General features: G+C 45.2%; 1 protein-coding gene across 1 annotated transcript in view; it reads right to left on the bottom strand.

Moving 5' to 3' along the window:
- The window catches only part of PODXL (podocalyxin like), a 40,501-nt gene extending 37,672 nt beyond the window's left edge, over positions 1–2,829 (bottom strand). Inside the window, exon 1 of the mRNA XM_031609724.2 lies at positions 2,678–2,829. Coding sequence (XP_031465584.2) covers positions 2,678–2,723 — 46 coding nt within the window. The 5' untranslated portion in view covers positions 2,724–2,829. The remainder of the gene's footprint in view (positions 1–2,677) is intronic.
- Positions 2,830–19,861: the final 17,032 nt, after the last annotated feature.

The following is a 19,861-nucleotide window of genomic DNA, read 5'->3' as shown; positions in this document are numbered from 1 at the left end:
GAAATGAGTTGCAAAAATCCCGTCAAAGTTCCTCCAGCAATGACTGTATGAGAATACACGTTCTGCTTCAGTGCTGAATTTGAAACACTTCAGTTAATGACTTTTTTCCTCCTGTTGGCACCCACCAATTTCCTGCTTCTGCCCATCTCAGCATTAGCATCCAATGAATCAGATGGATTTTAAGAATGCATGTCTTTGACAGCTTGTCTTGGACAAACATGAGCTCTGAGCACCAGGGAACCAGAGCAGCTTTTGGGAATGAAGGAGGCTGTTTTGGCAGCAACCCGGAGATGTGTTTGTTTAGAGCCAGACAAAGGGTAAGGGCTGCTCCTGCCCTTGGGGCAGGTTTGAGCTTGGGGCTCTTCTTAATCCTCTGAGGATAAAACATATCGTTTTACTCTTCCTGATGCAATTCTGCTATCATGCCCCAGTGGGACAGAAGATCTAATATGTAGGAGGAATAAATAAAATATCCTGGGAGCACGCTATAGCCCCGTAGGGCCCCTCACAAGCTGTCTGAATTTCAAGATGTTATGTGCCCCATGTTTTACGTGCAACATCTCTTGTGTGGAGTGGCTGTGCTTTGTCCGAGTGTGATTTTATTCTGATTTATGGCAAAAGAAAAATAGGGGGGATCTTTCCAGAATCAGCTACAAACCTGGAAGCAGCATTCGTAGTGAAATAGCTGTACCTCAAAGAGCTGCTCTTAAAAACTAAGGTTCAATTCTGCTCTTCCCCAAACACAACCTTGTCACCTTCTTCCTCACAGCAATAGAAACCATCCCAAAACCCAGCTCCCTGCTCACTCACGAGTTTCACATCCAAATTAATCAGAAAACAAGCGCAAGTGGCAATGAGCTCCATCCCAGTTACTCCTTTAAGCCACAAAAAAAAAACTTCTGGTTTCATTTACAAACTCAACTTCGATCCAATTTGGTGGAAAAAGAGGTGCACTACTTGAGTAATGCAGATGGTTATGACAGATAAGCACTGCTGGGACCAGCAGCAAGATCTTGCCAAGCAGCCATGCCCAAGCCCAAACACCCAGCTGCAAAGGAAGCCTATTTCAACCTCAAAGGAAGAAAATCCCAGTGCCAGCACCCAAGGAACAACATAAAAGCACCTCTAAGGAGCTTATTTCAAACCTTAGGAGCAGCAACTAATGGCAAGGAAATGCTGTTTTTTGAAGGATTTAATCAAATAATTTCCGAGAAATATGTAATAGGATCACTTGAGAGTGCTGTAGAAACAGGTCCTCTACCTTCCCAGGGCTCCCTCCTGGAGCTGAAGCCTGTTTTTGTCCCACTCTGCACTCCGTTCTGAAAAACAACACAAAACCTTCCAAGAAGCCAAATTCAGCCAAATTTTGGCCAGCGACAGAAAAACTGCATTAACAACCCCTGCTTTATGCCAATATTAATAAGGCTGAGCCTTTTTAACAGCAAGAGAATTTTCTTGCAAAGCCCACGTCGGCACCAGGAGGAGATGAGGACTTCCCACCTGCGTGCCCATCACGACCAGATGCCACGAGGTGACACGGTAACACTCACGAGCAGCAGGACAATAAAACAGGGGCAGGCAGAGATTCCAGCCTGACCTCGGCCAATAATTCCCCCTGCAGTTCAGACCCCAGGGCCCTCCCTTCACTCTGCTTTTACCTCCGGAGATACCCTGAGCTTTTGTTACCTTGAATCAGAGCCTGTGCAGCTCCACAGAGTTTGATGTGACCCAGAACAAGATTTCACCTCCTCCTTTATTATTTTGCCCCATTTCTCTCTGAGAAACCAAGAGATCCCCCAACTCTTCCCTGCCTTTATTCACCTTGAAAACAATCTGTGCATTTCACTTCCCCACTACTTTTCCATGCAATTTAAGACCATCACTCTGACAAAACCATCCCTCCCACAGCCATTCTCACAGGACCCGAGACAGCATCCACACCTCCGCTCCCCAACCTCCCCTGACCCTCCCAGCAAAGGGTCTCCACCACTCCACCTCCTTTATCCACCTCCAACACTGACTTTGCCATCTCCCCTCATCTTTTTCCCCACCTCTCCACAAACCAGAGGCACGGGCTCAACCCGGACAGCACCACGCACTCTGGATCACTGCCACGATGCCTCCAACCTAAAGCCCAACCATTATTCCAACCCAAAGTCTAACGATGATGCCAATCCAAAGTCCAGCCATGACACCAACCCAACATCCAAACTACGACACCAACCCAAACTCCGACCACACTTGGGGCACCAAAAGAGCTGCATGAGGCTCATTGCTCCGTGCTCTCTTCTCCAAACCGCCGCTCCAGTGCCCCACTGAAGGGCTTTGTGAAGAAGCAGCGCATTCAGCTCACAGCGTTGCATAAAGGAAGAAGCACTGCGGCGCGCTGCCCTATAGATTCGCGCCCGAAGTTAAGCTGCCGGTTGGCAATTCGAATGGTTTCCTGCACTTAGTTTCTAAACGAGAGGCTGAATAAAGCCAGATCCACGCACACACCACCCCGAGTGCTTTTTTTACACCTTTCTTCCCCAATTGCTTCCAATGAGTTAAAGAAGAAAGCAAAAAGGGAGGATGCTGGATGTACGCAGCCCCCGAAAAAAAAAAAGAAAAAAAGAAAAAAGGGAAAAAAACAGCAAAGCGAAGGCAAAACAGCGAGGCGGCTCCGGGTGCCACTTACCGTGCAGCAGCAGCGGGAGCAGCGGCAGCAGCAGCGATGCCCGCATGGTGCTCTGTGCGGCCGTCTCCGCTTCGGCTCCCTCCGCTCTCCCCGTTGGGCTCCCGCTGCCCTCCCCCGGCTCCGCACCCGCTGCCCCCTCCGCAACCGGGGGAGGTGCGCAGCATCCCCGGCCCGCCCTCGCCTCCGCCCCCTAGGAACCGGGGCTGGGGTTGGAGATATGGGGGGGGGGGGGGGGGTGTTTGTTAGGGGCGGTGGTGGGGTTGTGGATGTCAGCGGATACAAAGGGATTTGGGGATGGAGTTTGGGTTTTTGTCCGGGCGGAGGTTTGTGGAAGGGTTGGGATGCGTGGAGGGGATTTGGGGTGTTCGTCGCATGGAGGGTTTGGAAGGATTTGGGGTTTTTTTTAGTGGGGTGGGAGTCTGGGGGGAATTTGGAGTTCCTGCTTAAAAGATGATTTGGGGGTTAATTGGGATAAAATCTGGAGGAATTTGGGGTTTCTACTTGCATTTGGGAGTGATTGGGTTATTCATTGAGATTAGGGGCATTCTGGGCTTTTATAGGGATGGGGGTCTGGGAGAATGTCTGCGTTTCCTAGATGCTATGGAAGATGATATGGGGGTTCTTCGGGGTAGAGTTTAGGGGGAATTGGATTTTCTACACACGAGTATATCTGGGGATTTTGTCTAATGGGTGCTTGGGGAGATTTGGGGTTTTCACTGGGATGTGTGTTTGGGGTGGGATCTGGGCTGTCATAAGGGGTGATTTGGGGTTAGGGTTAAGGGGGTTTTGGGGGTTTCTTAGGATAGAGTTTGGAGGGAGTTGAGTTTTCCATCTTCATGTGAAGGTATTTGGGGTATCCATCAGGATGGAAGTTTGGGGGGGGGGAGGATTTGGGATTCTCACCTACCCACCTACAGGGGGTGATTTGGGTGGTTTATAGAATTTGAGGGTAGAGTTTGGGTTTCCATCATGATAGGGGTTCACAGGGATTCTTAGTGGGTGGGATTGAGGGCATTCATCAGGATGAGAGCTTTGGGCAATTTGGGGTTTTTTATTGAGATTGGATTCTGGGAGAATGTCTGTGTTCCCCACCTGCCATAAGACATGGACAGTGGTCCGTTGGTGGTTCTCTGGGGTAGAGTTTGGAGGGGGTTGGGCTTTCCATCTGGATGTGGGGGACCTTGGGGGATTTGGGATTTTTACTGGGATACAGGTTGGAGGGCAAATGGGGGCTTCCCACCCACTGTAGGTGGCTATAGGGAGGGTTTGTGAAGTTTGGGGATGGGGTTTGTGTTTTCATCAGAATGGAGGGCTGTGGGATTTACCATTTTTATCAGGGTGTGATTGGATTTGGGATTTTCACCTGCAAGAAGTTAAAGAGTTGATTTGAGGTTCTTATCTAGATGAGGATTTTAAGGAGGGATTTGCAATTCCCAGCTGCATGATGAAGATTCTGTTGTTTCAGCATGAAGGGTGGGTTTAGGATTTTCATCTGGATAGGGATTTATTTGGGATTTTCATTCAGGAATTAGGGTTTTGGGAGTTAAATTTGGAGGAGGGAGTTGAAATGGACTGAAAGTTTTCAGCTGAATGGGAGTTTGGGGATTTTCATCTAGGTAGTTTGAGTTGGGATTCTCACCAGGACTGGAGGCTGATTTGGGATTCTTACCCAGAGGGAGTTGGATTTGGGATTTTCTCTGTTCAGCTTTACTGCCTCCACTGTCCATATCCCCATGGTGCAAAATTCCCCTGTCCCCTCCTCTTCCCCTCCAGTGGCATGTGAAGACCCTGGAACAGGAGATGGTGAAGGGAAGAGTCAGTACTCCACCTCTACAGTGTAACAAGGACGAAATTATTATCAAATCTTAGCACTTTTTGTGGCAAGAGGGAAGAGTACTGACATTTTTTTTTCACCTGTGTTCAGGCAAAGAGCAGCTAGGAGGAGGCTAAAAATAAGCTCAGAACTTTACACCAAATCCTCCCCCTTGCACTGGCAGATCCAGCTGAACCATGAAACTTCCCAGCCTGGACCCAGAGGTGATGAAAATAGCCCTCACTCCAAAATGGGCTTTCCAGATTTGGTACTTTTGATGTCTTCAATTAAAAATTTTCTTCTTGTTGCAAGGTCACCTTGAGAATGCTTCAGGGAAGGCTTGGGTTAGCTCATTCAGCTCTGCTTTGTACCTAGAAGAGGCTCCTAGTTCTGATTTTGTCCACTGGGTCAGTCCCTGGGTGAGACTTCCCCTGCTCTTGCTATGACCGCATTTCACAGCACCTAAAAGCCATGAAGCTAGAGTAGCAATAAATGCAAGATGATGTTGATGCACATTATCAATCTCGCCAATATGAGGGAGGCGGATCTTTCTCTCCCTGCAAAATATTTCTCTTTTTTAATAACAGATCACATTCCCCCCTACACACTCTTTAATCAGCATATTTCCATGTTAACTGCCAAGACGAGGCAGTCTAGGGAAAATCCTGAGCTGGATCAGGATAAAGTTGTCCCAAGGATGGAGAGGAGGAAAGTGATGCTGAGCTCCTGAAGCTCAGAGATGAGGTGGATGCACCGTCCTTGAAGACATTCAAGGTCAGGCTGGACTCTGAACAACTTGTTCTTGCTGTAGGTGTTCATTGCAGGGGAGATGGGCTAGATGATGTTTAAGGGTTCGTTCCAACTCAAACAATTATGATTCTGTGATTCTCACTTGTTTACTGCACAAGCAGCAATAATACACTGAAAAAAACACCCTCTGGGGCACGTTGTTCTGGGATAACTGGGAGATTGAGAATGTCACAAAGTCTGGTGGGTCTCCATTTTGAATGAGTACAATGGCAAGAATATCCAGGAGCAAAGCTCCCTTGGCATTAACTTAAAAGGACTTCAGGAGCTGTAGGAAAGCAGAATGTTCTGAAAGCTTCTGGCTGCAGTAAGAGCTGGCACATTAAGATCTGCTTAAATATCAGGCTGCCTTCAACAGCCGTTGTACTTATGCTTATGGTCGTTTTAAGAGTTAAAGGAAAATAAATGGAACAGGTTGCCCAGAAAGGTTGTGGATGCCCTGTTTCTGGAGGGGCCAGGTTGGATGGGGCCCTGCGCAGCCTGGTCAAGTTGTTGATGTAGTGGTTGGCAACCCTGCCTGGCGTGGGGGATTCAATTTCATGATCTTTGAGGACCCTTCCAACCCAAGCCATTCTATGATAAGTCCATCTGGTTGGTCCTTGTCAGCAGACCTGAGCCTTGCAGTTCCTTTGGCTTTGTGCAGGAAGGAGGGAACCTTGCTCCCCAAGCGTTAAATACGTCTAAATTGCTGATCTGAACTGTATAATTCCTATTGAATTATCAGAAGAAGGCACCTTGCAACTTATGCTACAACAGCAGTATGAACTCTACTTCTTGGGAACTCCATGTAGAAACTCTGGGTTCAACCTCCTTTACAAAGAGGGTGAAGGGAGGAGCTGTGCTGTATCCAATGGTTGGCAGCAGGATGCAGGCATCTGCTTGCAGCATCTCAGGTCTGCCTTTTGCCTCTGCTGCAAGGGCTAATTACCAAGAGGGTGTCAGATCAAGGCTATGAATCATGAACAGCTGAAAGAAGAAAGAAAAGGATATTTAGCATGACTGCTTCCAAAGCTAGATCTCTGTAAGAAGGTGCCTAGGGATAAAAAGTCAGAAAAGGAGCTGGAAGAAGAAGTCAGAAAAAGACCTAACCTGTGAACCTAAAAGCTTCACAGAGTGTCAGAAAATCATTGGTGCTTCACAGATACACAAAACCAGTCTTTTACAGTCAAATACATACAGCATTGCTAGGAGGGAGCTTTACTGCAAGCCTCCCTGTTCCAGTGGTTATCCAAAATACCAACATCCAGGAGTCAGAAAATTGCATCAGAGCTTTTAGTTTCAGTTCTGAACACAAATGTATGCTTTAGAATTGCAAAGAAACCTTTTGGAAAATAATCTGTATATTGGCCTGAGAAACAGCAACTGAAAAGATAACAATTTACCCTAATTTTTATTATTAAACATTCCCATGGACCTAACTCAGGTTTCTTGTCTTGAAGTTGATGTAATAATGCACATAGACTTACATACCTGGATCCTAACAACCTTGTGTCCACTTAATCCCACTGTTGAAGCCATTGATGATGATGATATTAATGAGCGTCGGTGCCAGTGCTGACACCACTCACCACTGATCTCCATCCTGACACTGAGCCATCACTGGGAAATTCATCATAAGATGCATTCACGGTCCTTCAGAATCTAGGAAAACCCCATTTATTCTGTCATTTAGGAATAAATTGGACAAAGGAGCAGAAAATGTAACACAGGAAATACTCTTGTGCTTCACAGCAGTGGGATAAATGCCCAGAGAGAGCTCACTATTCTCTCGACCGTGTAATTCCTTCTCAGCTGTCTTCAGATTTGCTGTAACATTTGACTGGCATCTCCAGGCATCCTTGCAATATTTACTTCTTTTCACAGAAAATAACCGAGGAAAGCCTATGCAGCATGAAAATCCTTAGGCTGAGATCCAGCTTAGGAACATTTAAGTTGCCAATAATCCAATTTTATTGAATGTCATCACCTATCTTCCTTGTGCGATGAGGCACAAAGTAATAAGGTTTGGAATTCAAATTTGGGATTAAGATGGGAAGATGAACAGCAGCACACAGGGCTGATCCCACTGGTGTGAGAAAAAAAAAAAATCCAACAAAACCATAAATAACAGCACTGGGTCTCCTGGGGACTAGATCACCTGTGGCTATTTCAGAAAGGAAAGAAAAAATACTGACTGCCCTCCCTCCAGCTAGAGGTGGTTTGATGCCTTCCTAACAGATAGCCTCCAGGAAGTGGGACCATTAATGGAGAGAAGTTTGTAGCTATATCTAAATTGAGGGAAAGAGGATTTTCATGAGAAAATGAAAAAAAAAGAAAAACAGAAAGAGGGAAAAGTCTGTGGTACACACAGCCAAAAATACACCTTACGTTGGGAGCAAGAGTTGTCTTGAGGAAATTAAGAACAGTCTTGGAAACACTTAGAGTGCCATCCATGGCTTCCCAACTTATGTGTGAAAAGAAGTAAAAATACTTCTGTACTTAACGTTTTAGACAAAGACTTCAACAGTCTTCTGCTCTCAGGTCTGAAATAACCTCCTGATCTCAGCTCTGATCCTACATTTAAGGATCAATAACACTTCTGCTCCTCCTCTGGAGTTGGCCACTCAGACAAGTATAATTGCTAATTCTCTTGATTTTATTTTTTAATGAGAAAGAAGTAAGTAATGGCATTTTCAGGGAACTCTGACCCTCCAGATGCACATGTCCTAGAAGCTTGCTAGCAACTTCAACCACACATGGGAGCATACATGTGGTCATATTGGTAGATTTGGATCCAAAGCAGGCACCCATATTTGCGTGCCTGTAGTGCAGCTACAGACCAGTTGATGTTATACTGCAGGGTGTAAAATTGCACCCCACAGGCTCCATTTAGTCAACTGAATCCTATCCCTCTTCCAAAGAGCCTGAAGGACACAAATGTACCAGGTCTGTTGAATCACCCTCTAAACCCTACTCGTAATAAAACCCTATGTCTGAAAGTGGTGTCCAAATACTCCTTGAACTCCAGCAGCTTGGAGCTCTGCCACTGTCCTGGGAAGCCTGTTCCATTACCTTCATTCTCTGATGCAGAACCTTTTCCTAACCCCCAAACTGACCTCCACTGATGCAGCTCCATGTCATTCAGGCAGCGTAGAGATGTGGAGCTGCAACATATAACGTTAATGGCAATCGCATGGTAGGTGCATGGAGGGGCAATGTGGAGAAGCAAAACTCTCCCATCAGGGCTAAGAAACATTCACAGATATATCTGGAGGTTTCGTACGCGTCTGCCTTGCATCATTATTCGTATAAATCTTTCATAACAGTTTTATTATAAGAAAAGGCAGAGGGATGCAGAGAAGCCACAGAAAAACAAACAGCCCACTGGGAGGGACAGGAAATCAGCTAGACACATTTTCCACTGCTAGAAATAGCCACTGGTGGAAACCTGTCAGTCTGCATCTCAAGCTAAATAGGCACCTCTTTTCTCAAGCCCAGAGAGAAGAGTTGTATTACTGCTGCCCCAAGGCCCCTCATTCAGCCTTCCCACACATCCCACAGTGTGCTAGTGGAGACCTCCAAAATAGTATTGTGCTGGATTTCTCTCAATGAATGATGGACCAGCTTTACTTCCTTCCAATTGGTGTGGGGGAACTTCTTGGGAGCCCTGGTGGTGAGATGTACTCAGGATGGTCCTTTAGGCCATGGCATTATATGCAGCATGTACCTCCAATCCAAATATCTTCCAGGCTTCCCACCTGGCTCTGCATATCTCTTCCCACAGGTTTTGCCACATTCTATTCCCACTTTGAGAAAGATTTGCCCCAACAGCTTGGGAGTTACTAGGGCAGCGTGTGAAGGCCCCACAGGCCAGATCATCGTTCAGGGCTGCAGCCGCCTTGAGGAATTCACTATTTGTTTTATAGATAAAAGCTGCAACTTCCACACATTCTTCTTCAATTTCACTCTCCATTAACTGCATTGCGCTGTCATAACAAAGCTCATTGAATTATTAGAGATGAGGCAGATCATTTGGAGCCTGGAAATGAGGAAAGGGATGGGGAAGAGGTTGTTGTACGTGATTTTTCTTTATGGGCCTTCTCCATGAAATATCCATTGATAACATGGAATGCTTAGGAGTTGGTTAGGGCTTTGTGGAGGTTCCTGAGTATTGCGATGAGTTAGGAGTCAGGGTGGGTGGGCTAGTGGCCAGGTTGGGTCAGATAGCCTTGGGAAAGCCCTATGTGTTGTCTTCTGGTCTCATACTGGATTGTGAGCATTTCAGGGCATGTTCTACTTCCTCTTGTACATTTCTGAGCGTGATTGAAAAATAAACTGTGAAAGGGGGATTAAATGGAAATTAATGTTAATGTCTCAGGACTCCTCCACCTCCTTCAATGCCACCAAAAATCTCATGCTTCCTTACTCCAGTATCAACTGAAGGGGTGATGCTCCCAGTTCAGGTTGTGAGCAGTTCCTCTTTCAACCAAGACAAAGCAGCAACTCTCCTCTCAGAAAGACAGCCAAGACCCAGCACCAGCCATGCTCTGTTCCCATTCAGATAAATGGTGCCCCGGCCACTGTGAAAAATCCTGCTGCTCAACATTGTCAAGAGGGATCCGTGGGAATATCACTATGGGTTTCCCTACAGATTTGAGAGCATGGGGTCAGGTTTTATTGGGTACAGTGGTCTGTTAGAGGGGGAAAGTGTCCTAGTTACAAGGGAAGGATTGGCATTTACTTCTGGTAGACTAACAGGAGAAAAATGCTTTTTATAGGGGGAATTCAGCTCTTTGTTTGGAACCCCAGCTAGGTCAAAGGAATCACCTACACCAGCCAGATGAGGGGAATCTCAGTTCCAATACTGATGATAATTCAGTTTTTTACCAGTAATTTTCTCATCCGGTGCCTCAGTTTCCCAGTGTAAATTGTATCCCATATCTCAACAAGATTAACAAGATAGTAATGGACTATGAATACATGGACTGTGTCTGTGAACAGTCTTAGCATCTATGGAGAGAATGTACTGTGGATATAATAAATGTTATTTCTAAGAACTGAAAGTTTTTACAGATAAACTCACTTGGTCTCCTCCTTTTGGTTTTATTTCCTTTTATTTTGTTTTATATTTTACATGTAATCTGTAAAAACAAGAATAAAACCAATCTGGAAGCTAATTGAAACACTGCCTCCCTTTTGTTTCCCTACTCCCATGTTTTAGTGAAGATTAATTTAAGGGGCATTCATCCATTTAGTGGAAATGAGTCATTCTCATCAGAAGTAATGGGACTTACAGAAAGGCATTGGTTTCACAAAGAACCTGCCTAAACCTAAGGAGGGCAAGTACAAATCGTAGCACATTTCAGTTTTGTCTGGCATTTTTAATGAACAGCACCACCGAACAGCTTTGGTAAGATATTCTGGGTTACCCCTTGGCATGGATCTTAACAGTAGATGGTGACTACTGGCTAGGACAGTGTCTTTCAGAGGCAGGAGAAGAAATTAAATCCGTTTTATATTAATGCAAAATTGCCAAAAGATTGTTAATGATGGAGAATCCAGCCCCATTTCCCTGCTGTTCAAGTGCAGATGACACAGGAAAATTCATGCTTGCATCACAACGTGTTTCCAAAATACTTCAAGCAGGAAGGGATGAAGCTTTGTATTGTGGGTATCACTTGCAACAGAATCCACCACAATAAGCAGCTGGGAGTTCTCTATGTTTAGCTTGCTTATGCAAACAGATAATAGGGACTGATTGTACTTTGATTTTAGTGTAGGCAGGAGTCCTTCTGCAGAGACCAGAGTCTCTGTGAAATGCAAAGAACTGAGCACCTATGTACTTTGCCAAGGGCATTTGCAAGGTGTGTGGTGGGGAAAAAATGGAAATGGAGTGAGAATAACAGGGAAAATCTCAGTCCATTCTGTCCATCACCATTGTTCATGCTCTTCTCCAGGGCAGAATGCACTAGCAACATCAGCACAATCCCAGATTGACACTTTTGTTTGGTGTTTACAAAGCAAAATGTATCTTAGAGCCATCTGGGAGATGGGAAGTCTTGAAGGGGTGAGGCCCTGTCATCATCTCTCTACATGACGCCTGTATTGATAACCATCAAATGTTGACTACAGGAAAGGTTTACAATGTGTTTCTCAGCTGCAGATGGGCGTTGATGGTCTTATGGGGTTTAACTTTCCCTCTGGACCCTCCTGGTGTTCAGGACCAGGACAAATCAGACAAGAGTTTTTAACTGCAATTGCACCAAGCTTGTACTGAAAGAGGAAAGGAAGATCAGGGCAGGACCCCAAAACTCACACTTATCTTCACCTTCAGTAGAGTCCAAAATCCAACATATCCTATGCTTACAGTAGGGTGAAAGAGGTGAGAAAAAAAAACCAAACTCCTTGATTTTTAGGTTATCGCAAGACTGGGCTTGCTCAGTCCCACCAAATGTGGCCACCCCCTCTGGGATTCCAGCCCACAGGCACCAGAAAGACCTGCTTCTGTGAGATCTATCATACATTCAAAGGGCTCCTCAAAGTCTTCCAGTGACTTAATGCCACTGTGCTGGGGTCATTGTTGATTCATCTTGAGCCACTTCCAAATTTAGCTCTCAGATGCTGGGAAATTGTTGCCAGGAGACCACCTTGTGTGAAAACTTCACCCATTTGAGACCAAGCCAGCATTGAGGGAGTCTGCCTACATCCTCATAGAAGCAAAAAGAAAGGGCCAAAGTCTTCTTTTAGCCAGAGATATTGGCAATGAAACGGGGCATACTAGAGGTAAGGAGCATTATTATTTGTTCTTGTGTTTTGCTTTGCTCTTGGAAAGCTCAAATGGATTCAAAGCTGTCTTTTGCTAAATGCCATGCAAACAAGTGTTGGAGCTCACCTCTGTCCCAGCACAGGATAAAGGCAAGTCCTCTTGGCTGAGCAAAAGATGCTAATTAGGTACCTGGGGACTTGGCATTTCGTGACTGTTCTCAGGCTCTGAAAGGGAGAATTAGCAGCATTCACAACATTTCACCTTGTTATTTTTGCATCAGACACTACCTTGCCTTTTACAGCACACCTTGCCTTTTACAGCACACACCACACGTTCTGCTGCTGTAAGAGGAGGAATTCAGCTTGCAGATCCAGGCTGTGCTTTTAGGGGGTCTGCTTTGTCCTAAAAATGTCAGTTTTGCATCTGTGGTTGAGAAGCCTGAAGGAGGGCATTCTACATCCCCATTCTTTGCACCCATCATGTGTGCATCCACCCACTCCCAGCTATGCAGTGTAAGAGACTGCAGGTCCACTAAGACAGTAAAAGGGGGAGAGTTAATGGTCAGGGTGGGGAAAAGAAAAAGAAAATGAACAAATAAGATTACAAATTCCCCAATAATCTGTGATCTCTCTTGTCCTAGATAGTACATATACTGACCACCTGCAGCAGAGTCATTGCAATTATATGGATCTAGCAACCTGGGAAGGTATGCATCACATCCAACAAAGCCCTTCATCCTCTGTTTGAAAGACAACCGCTTCTGCAGCAGAACTTGGGGATGGAGTGTAGTTCAAGTTGCCAATTCTTGGATATTCATCTAGATTGGCAGATGCCTCTCAGCACCCAGAGGATACACATTCCCTTTTAGAGCAAGAGTGGGAATCCATGGGGAATCCTCTGGGTTATCTTCTCAAGCAGGTGCTATATTTATTGGAAGGACCAGAGGGACATCCCCTATTCCTGAAGGTGAATGATGTTGCTCCTTTATGTACACTTTTACACGAGAGAATTATTTTTATGAAGCAACCCATGCAATCCTGCATGCACACAACAGATCAGCAGATCTGAAGGCACTGCAGAGAGGGTGTTGCAGGATCCAGATCTGTGCCAAGCACAAGGTGGAGCACAGCAAAGAAATGCTTCTTTTCCTACCTTGGTTAAAATAGAAGTTTAATAAGGAGGCAGCTTCAATCTCTCTTTGCACTGAAGGGAATAAACCACAAAAAAAAGTGTTGCTGGTGTGAAAACTGAAAGTCAAGGGAAAAGCTCAGTTGAGGTCTATGTTTCATCTGCTGATATTAACAATAAAAGGAAATTCCAGGAAGAGCAGGGGGCTGGGCTGGACTTGGTCCAACAACCTTGCTAGCTCCACAGTAAACATGGTGGGAATACCCACTTCATGGGGAGCACTTTGCTGAAATTTCTGGGATCTGAGGAAGTTCACATAATGTTGCTGCATCCTGTATGTGAGTGAGCTATGGTCCACTTAAAGAACATCTGCAAAAGATGCAAAAGGACACGCAAAAAATTGGCCGCTCTGCAGCAGGTTGAGGGTGATCTATTCACCTGCTGACAAATGACAAATCCATTCAGAGAAAACCTGCAAGTGCTTCCAAAGAGGCTGACAGGCTTGCAAACAGCCAGAACTAAAACCGCCACCATTAGTGACCATGCTGGAGAGATCCCATGGCTCTGATGAGTGACTGAGCTCATGGATTTGGAGCTAGGAAGAAGGAGGGGATGCTGTCTCTGCCTTGGCTGATTAACCCACCCCATCATCTGAACTAGGTCCCACTTACTTGCCAAGAGAAATCAATAGATCTCAGTCAAAGTGAAGACTTAAGTCTTAGTCAACACCCAATTGATAACTGCTGTGCATCCCACTGTAAAGCTCCAGAATGTGGTTGCATACTAAATTCCTTAGATATTTGGAGATATTTAGGATCCTGAGTCAACAAAGAAATTGTAAGTTTGCTCTGTTTCTATATTTCTAAGGAACAAGGAACTTTGAGATGACCACTGAATAGCTTTGGTGAGGGCATGGCTGCCCATCCACGTGCAGCACCCACACTCATACTTTGATTCACAAGGACATGAAGGGCACTGCAGCACTGGGAAAAATCAGATAATGTTGCAAGAGCCTCCAACCCTTTGGGCTCAAAGATGTTGGCAGTGATCTGAATTCCTATTTGGACTCCAGGAATCCCTTCAGTTAATGCACAGGACTCCATATGGACCAATGCAAACTGCCTACTACATTATGGGGCAAAAAACTCTGAAAGAAGAAATATGAAAACAACTGCTGTTCTGGGAGAGTCTTCCCTACAGGAAAAGCCTTACCTCATTCAAAATAAATGAAGTCTCAAAGTATATGCCATCCTTGATAAAGCATCTTTAATGATGCTTTTCAAGGTGACAGAAGAAGAGCTTGATGCTATAACATTACAGTCCAAATAATGAGAAAAAGAAAACTGCTTTCTCTTCTATGGTGGAAAACTGTTTGCCCTCTTCCAAGTCTGCCTTCTTTGTTTCTCTGATTTGTCTGCATGTGATGGTATTGGAGAACAGCATTTAGTCCTTCAAGGTGACAGTCTACATGTTGTCCTGGAAGACTAGGATGAAAGACAGTCCAATAAACATTTAATTAATACCTGTTTCTCCAGATAGCAAAACAAAATATGGGAGGCCTGGACTCACCCTCAAACTTAGGTGAGCATGTTCTCAACTTAATTGCCATTATTGAGTGCTTAACCTTGAATAAGTCAGAGAACCAATTCTCAGTGATGATTAACACAAGCTTATCTCTCTCACATATTTTGATGGACCACGTCAGAATACAAGAAATTTGCTTCTCTGTAGTACCAGGTAAGGTAAAACCAACAATTCCTGCTTACTTGACATGGTGAATAATCACTAGAAATAATGACAAAGAAAATGGAAGCCTGACACTCCCATTTGTTTCCACAGGCTTTTCCCTCTTCAAAGCACTGGTTTGGGCAAGAAACTTTGTCAACAAGAGATATTCTCTGTGGATCTCAATTCACAGTGCTTGTGCATCTTCTAAGCACAGACAACAGAGGGACCAGCTAATCCTTCCAACCTAGTCAAAAAGAATAAGAGAAGTGGTGAGGAAGAGGTATAGGAGATGGCGAGGAGCTCTCTTGCTCCTCGAGATGCTCTTGACAGGAGGAAATAGCACAAGCCAGCATGTATTCATGGATAAATGAACTTCTTCCTGCTTCAGTTTCTTGTCTGTCGTTGATATTCTTGCACTAGCCAAAAGCTGTGCTATTGGCACAACACATTGTTCGTTCCATCCTCCCGTGCTTAAGAGCAACCACCCCTATATTTAGCACTCACCATTTTGCATTGTGCTGCAACAAACACACGTCCTGCCAGGCACACCACGGGTGCTCCAAGGTGGGGCTCGATGATTTTGGGTGGATACTCCCTATTTTTAGCTATCAGATGGCGTGTGGATGCATTGGTTCATCGTAATTCTTTCCATGTGACAGATCTGGATGTAGTTTATAGCTCTCCATGATGCAAAGCCCCATGCATTTTCCCCCCAGGCATCAGGTGGATGGAGGAGGGGAGAAGGGCTGAGAGCTGTGTTCTGCATGAAACCTGGGTAAAGGAAGAGACGAGATGAATCTCCCAGGAGGTGTCGTTTTGGAGAGAGTTTAGGGGAATATCTCAATGCTTGAGTCTTGTGCTGCTAGAGCATTCATCTTCTTGTGGGATCATTTGGATTACTAGGAAGTATTTTGTGGGATGGCTGTTTCATGGCTAATAATAAGTTGATCATCAAGAGTGAAGCCATTTTGTCACTATGGTCTTTCTGGTCTCTTTTACTGGGATCTATAAAAAAAAAAAAAAGAGATGGCAAATGGGTCAAATCCAATCTGATTGGACTGACCCAGCTCCAGAGAAGATTATCCCACCATTATTATTCATTAACTGCCATGGATTAATCAGAAGTCCAAAGCTAGGGAACAAAGAACAGGAATGGATGGCTGATTTTCCCAGTAGGGATGTGATGTGTTAGGTTCCAGCCTCTTTTGGGCTTGATCAGATCAATCTTTTCTGACAATAGGGTGAATAATGAAGCCAGTACAAATTTATGCAGCTCAGCATGAAGGACTGCAGAAGGATGTTCTAGTTTGGAGCAAGTGAGTGGGAAATTTGACATTTGCTATTAAAAATTTAAATGTAACTGCACATGGCAAAAAGCAGCTTGGAAATATGTGGGTCCCCAATTAGCCATTTCTGGGGTAACACCTTTGTATCAGTGGAAAAAGCAGAGTGAAATGTCTTCGCTGCACTCAACCAGAGTCAAAGAAAACAAATATAAGTTTAGAGGTTTAGGGTTTTTAAAAAAAGCCTAAGAACCATGGCACTGAGTAAATCTCTGGGGTGTTGACCTCTTGCACGATGTACACAATGTTGATCCCCTCACCTCAACTGGATACAATGGGACTGGAAAAGGTAAAAGCACCAGGAACAATCATAGGCCCCAAACAACCTCTGTGTAAGCACTGCCTAGGGAATAGACTGGGACTCCATTGTCTGCAAAAGAGAAAGCAAAGCAGGAGAACAGCCTTTGGGCCACAACATCCGTAGTGATAGGGGTGGGAGGAGGCAGGAGCATTCGCTCCTTCCCGTAATTCGGGAGCTGGGCGGCATCTCTCACCAAACAAAAGCTGGGCAGAGTGCAGGTGTGGCTCTCGCTGCCTTAGGATGCTTTGGAAACCAAAAGAGTGAATAAGTAATAACAATTTTAAAAAGGATTTTTAGAAAAATTAGAAAAACTTGGTGCTCTGGATAGCACCCTTGTGCTGGAGTTCCTGCGGTGTTTGTTTATCATTGCAATTCTCATGGTCTTCCCTAGGAATATTCCTGTCTGCCTACTCTCCCTCTTTAGCAACCTCTCATTAATTGTAGAGCACAGTGACTTAGACCAAGCTTTGCTTTTTGCTCATAGAATCATTTGAGTTGGAAGGGACCCTTATATATCATCTAGTCCAACTCCCCTGCAATGAACAGGGACACCTACAGCTCCATCAGGTGCTTAGAATGCCGTCCAGCCTGACCTTGGATGTCTCCAGGGACAGGACATCCATTACCTCTCTGGCAACCTGTTCCAGTGCCTCACAACCCTTACTATTAAAAAAAAAATCTTCCTCATATCCATTCTAAACTTTCCCTCTTTTAGTTTGAAACCATTTCACCTTCTCCTATCACAACAGACTCTGCTGAAGAGTCTATCCCCTTCTGTCTTATAGCTCTCCTTTTGATCCTGAATGCTGCTATGGCTTGGGGAATGTGACAGTAGCTGGGATCTGACGTTGAAATGAAGCAGTGTAGCATCATGTCAAGAAAAGGAGACAGGGAAGCCCCGACAGACAGTTATTTTGAAGTGAAGCCAGACAAAAACCTGAAGAGATTCTGTCCCCAGAATTATAGGGAAAAGATCTGGACAGGCTTTTCCCGTGAGGATCAAAAGAAGTTCGTGTTATCAAGGAAGATGGTAGACAGACCTCAGAGTCTGGAAAAAAAAAACAAAACAGCAAAAACAACCACCGCACAACGAAGTGTAAAGATTTGGGGTTTTGTTTGGAAGGCGATAGCAAAAGGAGTAAATAGGCTTTCAGTTCTCCTAGCACGATCCCTTCCCTGCTGGGGGGGTGCAGGAGTCTTTCTGCCCTTGCCCTCCCTGGCAGCTCTGCATCGCTCCCTTTCAGCTCAGCCCCCAGACACAAAGGCAGAAAAATGCCAGGAATTTCCCAGCACCCTCCCCAAAGCCACTTCCATCTCACTTTCTTCCCTTCACCACCTCCTCCGGCTGGGAAAGAGGAATACTAATAAGAAAGTGGGGATCTTCAATAGGCCCCTTGCCTGGTCACTTGGAGGGTGAAAGCTGAAAGGGCTGAACGTGACTAACCATAAGCAATGAGGCTTCTTCACGTCCTTGCATGTCTTGTTCTTGCTGCTTTGTTGTGTTTTTCCTCCCCCAGTTTCTCTCTCCCGTGCTGCTTAGCACTGAAAAATTCCCCTCGGCCCCTCGCTCTGTTTCTTAGAGTCAGGCTGCAGCTCTAACCGCTGCTGGATGATTAGCATGTGAAGGGAGAGGGGAAAACAAAATCTGTATTGGTTACTGGTGGAGCAGGAGCAGCTGTCTGGATGGATACTGGCTTGTGTGTTCTCCTCTACGCCGTTGATCTCTTCCATTGTGAATGTTTTCCTCTGAGAATAGGCCAAATGCTAAGAAAAGTCAGAAAGCAAAGTGGGGATGAAAGTCAGAGCAGGTGGACTGTCTTCAAGGGGGAATAAAAAATAGATGCTTATAATTTTATTTTATTTTATTTTATTTTATTTTGGCGTAGAGCTTGGAATGGGTGGAGGGGAGGACAGAGACTTCTGTGCTGTGTTGAGGGTGGACAGCAGGACTAAAAGGATAATTTGTAGAGCTGACCTCAGTGGGAGCACGAGGCACAACACAGAGCCCTTTGATGCGACGAGGCTGGGGGTGAAAGAGTTGGTTTGAGCTGAGATGAGAGAATCATAGAATCATTTAGGTTGGAAAAGGCGACTAGGATCATCTAGTCCAACCATCAGAAGATGCAGCTGCTGTTGCTTGGATAATGTCCAAACTTTGTGCCCCAAAGTAGAGGGACTGCAGGGACAATAGAGTAGGGAACCATTCTTTGCATGCCATCACTGTCTCCTGGGAAAGAAATCCCAGACTGGAAGGTGGACTGTGTCTATTTTGCTCAGCCTTTCCAAGTCCCATTGTAAGAAATGGCTTCTGCACAGCCCAGTGTGATGAGAGCAGAAAGATGCCTGGTGCTGGTGGACATGCAGACTCTCACTGCAGTAAATACAGCCTGAGGCTGGACAGTGACTCCAAAGGGACGTGCCACTGGAATGGAAAACAGAATCTGTTTGTTATTTGTTATGAGGCTGTGATGGGAACGCCAATGCCTCTGGGGTGGGTATTCCCTGCAAGCACCAGAGCTCAGCCCCTCCTCCCTTTGCTCCAGGTGTTTCCTTTTCTGAACTCGATAATGAAATCTGTGAGCGTGAGCCAGTTTATATTTAGTTTCCATCCCTGCTGGCAGGGGTCTGCTGGTGCCTAACAGACAGCAGCAAAACACTGGTAGTGAGTGTTCACATCCCAAGCTTTAGGTGCTGCTGCCTATGCGATGGGAAGAGGTGGGGTGTGCTTCTGGGACAAGGAAGGACAAAGACAAACCTCTCATCATGCCATTAACCTCTCATTTGAATCAACCCCCTCATGAGATCCAGACTCATGTTTTAGGACTTGTCTCTGGCTATGCAGACTAATCCCATATAATGTCTGGTATTTGTGACCTGTCTCTGCTCCCTTTGTGAAGAAGTTCTTAGCCATTGCAGGTAATCCTCTGCTTTCCACTCCTCTTGGTCCCAAGCTGATCTCTGCTTTGGACTACACCTCTAGCCACCCACAGTAGGTACGATTCAGCTACCCAATCATATATTTGTTGGGCCATCTGGGTTGTCTCAGTGAGGTATCTGATATGTTTGTAAGCTATCTATATTCCAAATATCTTAGAACATCCCAGTTGGTACAACAGCTCCATGTTTGCGCAATTGAGTTGAGCCCTAGGTCTCTGTTAACTATCACAGAAGATCACAAAAAAACGTGCCCATGGCCAAGAGATCCGCCTTGTGATGTGCATCACTTACACGGCTGTTCATATATGACAGGACTCAAAGAAGAATCGTGCTTTATTTTGGACAGGGTAAGAAAGACCAACTGCAATACACAAAATGACAC

Source organism: Phasianus colchicus, chromosome 1, assembly GCF_987193195.1.
Source record: "Phasianus colchicus chromosome 1, bPhaCol1.hap1.1, whole genome shotgun sequence".
Lineage (NCBI taxonomy): Eukaryota > Metazoa > Chordata > Aves > Galliformes > Phasianidae > Phasianus > Phasianus colchicus.
This window is presented reverse-complemented; position numbering and strand designations above follow the sequence as displayed.